The sequence below is a fragment of the Helianthus annuus genome, chromosome 10 (assembly GCF_002127325.2).
Source record: "Helianthus annuus cultivar XRQ/B chromosome 10, HanXRQr2.0-SUNRISE, whole genome shotgun sequence".
Classification (NCBI taxonomy): Eukaryota; Viridiplantae; Streptophyta; class Magnoliopsida; order Asterales; family Asteraceae; genus Helianthus; species Helianthus annuus.
The window spans coordinates 33,748,462-33,754,703 of record NC_035442.2 but is presented as its reverse complement, the minus strand read 5'-3'; the positions used below and the strand labels follow the sequence as shown (position 1 = coordinate 33,754,703).

Sequence of the window (6,242 nt, the reverse complement as noted above, 5' to 3'; positions counted from 1 at the left end):
GTAGGATCATATGGGTCGGTTTCTTCCCATTCATTGTTCATGTTGCGCGGCGTGAGCCGGCTGTGAACAGGGCCTCGTTGAAGGTTCGACGGATATTCATAGTGACTATCCGTTTCTCCTCTTGTATCGCGCGTGTCTTGTACGCTTAAACGTCTTGTAGGGGGAGGCCTGTTGGTTCTGCCTTGCAGATTGGCTGGTGGTGGCATTTGGCGCACCCCCTGACTAGGAGGAGTGACCAAGGACGGTTCTGCCGTCAACACTGCCTGCTGCGCGATGAGCGATTGGTATGCTGCATTGATAGTGGCGATGTTCTTGGCATACCACGAGGCTGGGGTTTCGCCCTCTGGTAAGCCAAGTAATGCAGATACATTTTGAGGTGGCACCGGGTTGGACGGTCCTTCGCCGTTGTTACCTGGGGTAGCCATTTGTGTGATACGGGTAACGCTCCCGCGCTGACCCCCCGTGTTGGTGATCTCAACTTCACCTATCTCTTCGATTTGGGCTTGGAGGTTTTGGACTCCTTCACCCAAGGCCGTGTTGGAGTTGGCTCCGAAGCCGAACTCTGGAAAGATTCCTTGACCAGTCATAGTCGAAGGATGAAAAGATGTCAAAGGCTCAAATAAAGAAGATGAGGGTGGTTATAGAAAAAAAATCGGTGGGCGCCAATGAAGAAACAGTGATCTAATTAAGGTATTAATTAGAGGGGTTTATGTTCCTATCATAATGGTTAATCTTCTTTGAGGTATTTGAGCTCCGACTGGTAAATCAACCTGCAAAACAGAACACCGTTACTCGTTAAGAGGGGAATGTGGGGGTTTCCCTCTTAACCGGGCTCAGGCGTGAGAATAAGCGACTGCTTTGAGAGTAATTAAGTAGCTAAGAGTAAGAGCCGAGGGAATAGAATCCATAACCTGAGGAATGAAGGTCTCTATTTATAGCCGGAGAGGTGTAAGAGGTTGTGGGCTGATGGGCCTTGGGCCAGAAACGGACAACAACGAATACGCTCTTTGCCTTGCTGGCCTCGACTGCTTAGTGGCTTCTAGATGCTCGTCGGTGTTGGCGCACCTTGATTGGAGCCACGTGTCATCGTTGTCGGCCTTGTTGTCCCTTCTGTCATCAGCAGACAAGTGGAGATCGTGGGACAGTTGTCCCCGTCTCTTGATTGGTGCCATGTAGGCGTCCTTGTGTACTTATCGTCAGAAGATCGTGGCGCACGATTGAACAGAGCCTGCTGGACGCTCATTGGTTCTTTTTACTGCCATTTGTACCCTGTGTACCTCTGTAGGTAACAGCGCGTCTTCCTATGGAGAGGATTTTGTTTGATGGCAACTAACCCGCGCGGGGCTAGTGTGCTCCCTTATGCCGTTGTTTTTATGCTAAGTGTTGCTATCTGTGTTTATTATGTGCTCTTCCTCGCGCGGGGATAAGTCACAATGTTATGTGAGCCGCGCGAGGCTGCTATTATCAAGTTGTTATGCTAAGGAGTATGGTCTCACGTGCAACCTGTTATGAGGTTTGCGCGACTTTTTGGGACCATACCCCTTCAAGTCCCCCCAGTCCAGTGCTGCACCATGCGCAACGCAAGTGGTTGGAGCTCTGGACTTGATAAAAATAAGAGAAGGGGAAGTTGTCCTTTTGGTCTTGACTTGTAAGGCGCATGTAGGAAACTGTTGTTTTCGATGCGCAGGTACTAGGCAGGTGTCGAGTGATATCTTGTTTGTCCTTTTAATCGCGCGAGGTATTAGTAGTTTACGTATATCTGGCGCGACTCATGTGACTTCTGCATGAAGTTACTTGCACGTTTTATGGCGGGAAACTTCGAAATTTGAACCTCTGACAGGTTGGTGAGATAAGTCGCTGAGGGCGACGTTTGAGTTGACCCCTGGCACGGGTGTCATCATGCCGCCTGCGGCGGTTGCACTTCATGTCAGGAGAGTGAGTGCCACGCGCGCGTGGTAACCGTCGTCCCTGTTTTCCCGCTCGACGTGGCAACCTCTCGTTGGTTACCCTTGCGGCTAGTGCGGCACGGTTACCCATCGCATTAAATGCGATGGGTATAAATATCCGAAGAGAAGGGTGAGAGATTCACTCTCTTCGTTTCTTCTTCAATTTCCTCTCAAAACTCTTTGAATCTTCAAAGTGTTCTTCATTTTCTTCAAGATTTCTTCAAATCTTCAAACCTTCTTCGAGCCTTTTTCCAGATTTTCTTACGAATATGAGTGAAGAACATCAAGAGGCTCCTGTTAGTGAGGAGGGACCAGTTCCTGTCCTCAAGTGGGATTTAGGTCTTTTCGAACAGATTGTTCGAAGTTTTAGATTCCCACCGGAGTGGGATGCCCGGTACCCGGCTCAGGGCCAGACCGCGGCTGATGCCCCACCCGGCTATATTACCCTTTATGAAGATTTCTTTCTTCAGGGTAACTTCCGGTTGCCGGCGACCAACTTTCTGGGTAGCATCCTTTCTTACTACCAGTTCCACATATCTCAGATGAGTCCACCTGGGATGGTGAGGGTGCGACATTTCGAGTTCTTATGCCAGTCTCATGGCATCGAGCCAACTGTCGACAAATTTCGATCATTCTATCAACTCCAAAGGACGATGGGGTTCTTTTCGTTTGCAAGCCGAGGTGCGGCGAAGAAGATCTTGTTGAATCCACCAAAGAGTTTCCATGACTGGAAACCCAAGTTCTTCTTCATCAGGGAAGAAGTCGTGCCGGTCGCTATGACCTTCAGGGAGTGGACTGAGGCCATACCCAAGGAAGATCTGCCGATCCCGAAGACGGCTTTGTGGTACCAACAGCTGACCTCAACCCCTAACCGGGTGTTTGGAGAAAATGTTCTGGTTGCAGCAAAGATGAGTGACCGGTGGTCCCCTAGCAGCAGGGAAGTTCCCGTTTTAAAGCTTGGCGATCAAGGTTAGTCGTTTGTTTGTTCTCTTTCCAAGTAAATTTGCTGCAAATGTTTCTTACCCTTTTTTTATTTATAGAAGTACAACTCTACCAAGCTGCCTTCACTACCTTTGGTGGCTCCATGGGTGTTCGCGCAGTGCGCGATGATGAAGAGAGCTGGTATGACCAGATTAAAGGAAACTTCATGTTTCCAGCTGCTGATGCCTTTGCTTCGCCGCCAACTGCTACTGAAGGTGCGCAATACCCAAAACCTCGTCCATTGCGCTCTGTGACTCTCGCTGGGAAAGAAACTTTCTATCTTTCCAGCGAGGAGTCCGTAGGATCTTCCAACGGCGAGCTAAGCTCTTGGTCTAAAATATTTGCAGGTGTGTTGCGCGACCTGGGGATTGACCCAGAGGAGAAAAAGAAGAAACCGGTGAAGAAGAAGAAGAAAGCGGAGCCGGAGGTGACCAGCAAGGGCACTGGCCCTAGTCGCGCAACAGCTGCTGCTGGCAAAGGTACTCTTCGCCTTCGTCAACGTGACTTGGATGATTATGTGATCATCAGTGACTCATATGAAGGTTTATCTCATGTAGCTAAGGGAAAAGCTGGTGCTGGTGGGTCAAAGAGTTCTGGGAGCGCGGGTTCTCGTAACCCCGATGCTGGCGCGACCCCCAGTTTTCCCGAAGATGTAGAAGAGGAGGAAAATGCTGGTGCCCGACTTATTGGGCGAAAGAGGGGTAGGAGCGAGGCTACGACTGGTGTGGCCTCCGCGCCTCAATCTGTTGTGATCCCTGCGATAGGGAAGACGAGCAGGCTGCGCTCGTTGTATCAATTTTCTCCTGGTATGTTCTTTTCTTCTCTTCTTTTCTAAAAAACTTCTTTGCTTATACTTGCCTTGTTTTGTAGAGATCAAGAAGAAGACCCCTGAAAAGGCGGTTACATTCGTTGAGGCGGGGGCAAAAAGGCCCAAGATAACCGTCAGGTCTACTGATGCTGCAGCTCAGGACGCCGCGAAGGCGGCTGAAGCGCAGCGAAAGGTGGAGCAGGCGCGTAAGAAAGAAGAAGAGAAGAAGATTGCTGAGGAGAAGAAGAAGAAGGAAGTAGAGGAGAGAGAGAAAAGAGAGGAGGAGGAGAAGAAGAAAAGAGAGGAGGAGGAGAAGAATAAAAAGGAGGAGGAAGATAGGAAGCGTAGGGCGGAGCAGGAGAGGCTGGCTGAGGTGGCTAAGAAGCAGGCCTTGGAGAAGGAGATGGCGGCGAAAAAGGCTATGGATCAGCCTTTGAAGTCTCCAGGTCCTGAGGTCACCAGGCCAGCCGGCACCGGCCCTGTTAACATTTCGAAAGGGTCCGGCCGCTACTCTTCTAGCGGCGCGAGCTCTGGTGGAGCTGGGGGTTATAACCCCACTGTGGTAGGGGCGAAAGATACCGTTGGAGATATCTACTACAAGACATATACTGAAGAAGAGCGCGGTGATGCCCTCCATCAAGCCCCCTGGAGCTTAAAACAGAAGGATACATTTGCTGAGTTTAGCGCTTCGCGTGAATGGTTTTTGAATTCCTTCCCCCCTGGTGAGGTTAATCGGCAAAGGGCAAAAACCCATGAGATGTTATATCGTACTTATATTCTTGGGGAGGCCAATGCCCGCTCTGCCAACCATCAGATCGTTCGCGAATGGCGGACGATGGTCAGAGAACGTGCCGATTGGGAGGGTTACCGCGAGCGTACTCTGAAGCGAATTGCGGAGTTTGAGAAGTCGAAAGCTGCGCTCGACGAAGAAAGAGCCAAGTTTGAGGCTGACAAGAAGGCGGAGGAGTGGGGCCGCGAGGGGCTGCAGAAAAAACTCCACAATGCTGAGGAGCAACTGGCCAAGGAGAAGGCCGAGTTCAAACGTATATGCGCCCAAGACAACGAGCGTACTTATGCTCTACGACAGAAGATCGTTGGTCTTGAGGCTACAGTTGCGGACTTGACCTCAAAGGTGGAGGAAGCGCAGGGTGAAAAAACTGCCAAGCAGCAGATGGAGGTTAGTTCTACTGATTCCCGCTCTTCCTTTTTGTTTACGAGATTTCTCTAAGTCAATTCTCAAGGTGTTTGTCAATTTTTAGGTTGAGCTGACTGAAGCCAAGGTGCAATTGTCTAACAAGGACAAGGATCTCCATGCCAAGGACGTTGAGATAGCGGAACTCAAGCGTCGCTTGAATGAGCAAATCGACAGATGCGAGTCTTTGGAGATTGACCTTGAGGCTGAGAAGGTCAAGGCTGCTGATGCTGAGGAGGCGCGTGCTGTGAGCACTGCCGCGCTGAATGTGGCTCAAACCAACTACTCTGAGGCTCAAGGTATCGTCGATACACTTGTCTCAGAAGCGGAGTGGATGCGCACTCGTGGAGTAGTGATGGTAAGTGCCTTGTGTTTTTTTCTTAAGTTAAGAGTTTTTTCTTTAATGCTTATCTTTTGTTGAAGGTTGCCAACTCCATCTTGAATGCGAACGAGCTAGATCGCGCTGTGGCGGCTCTGACAGATGCGGCGCGTGCGGTGGGTCACCGAGGAGGTTACCTGGAGTGTGCTGATCATGTTGAGCAAATGCTTGGGCAAGAATTTGACACAAGCCACTGCTCAGTAACAGATCGTGCCGATGCTGCGCTGGCAAGTGCTGAAAATTCCTATGACAACCTCTCCTTGCCTATCATGGAGTTGGTTGTTGAATCGTTAAAGAAAGACGACTGGTGCCAGCGTCTTAAGGCAATTCTCGACCCACCGGTCACCGTCGAGTTGTCCGACGAAGAGCCAGCTGGTGATGATGGCGGTGATGGTGATGATGATGGCAACGATGATGATGGTGAAGACGACGGAGATGATGGTGATGATCGTCGCGAAGAGTAGGAGAGTTTGTTGAGTAGTTAGTTGGTAGGCACTTGTGCCTTTGTAATTTCCTTGATAGTCTTATGTATGATGCTGCGCAGTTGCGCAAGATGTTAATGGAACCTTTTGTATTTTTCTGTTGCAATTACTGCATTGTTATAAAAACTTATGCTAAATTAGCTCGAATAAATGGAAGCGTTATCTAAGTATAAGGTGGCCACCCGGTCTCGCGCTTTGTTTGCGGAGGACCTTGGAGGTGGTTTGAACCATTTCAAAATGCTGGAGTGTTTTCGCGCTAATCAGAAGTTTAACATGCATTTGTAACGAAAAAACAATGTAATAGAACATGTCGTATGTTTTCATTCAAGTCGGAAGTTGGCTCTTAGGCCTTCATACATATTTGCCAATGGCTCGTAGCCGGCGTGGCGAAATTGAAAAATGGCGCAAGGCCGAAAAGGTTACATATAGCATTTGCGCAATTGTTGCGCATTCC

General features: G+C 49.6%; 1 protein-coding gene across 1 annotated transcript; it reads left to right on the top strand.

The window, feature by feature from the left end:
• The first annotated feature begins 2,215 nt into the window (after positions 1–2,215).
• On the top strand, positions 2,216–5,955 carry LOC118482608. The gene is made up of 8 exons (XM_035978164.1): positions 2,216–2,915; positions 2,987–3,142; positions 3,485–3,733; positions 3,798–3,937; positions 4,094–4,912; positions 4,995–5,285; positions 5,351–5,711; positions 5,930–5,955. Exons 1-8 carry the CDS (start codon positions 2,216–2,218, stop codon positions 5,953–5,955), a joined length of 2,742 nt encoding a protein of 913 aa, XP_035834057.1.
• The last annotated feature ends 287 nt before the right edge of the window (positions 5,956–6,242 follow it).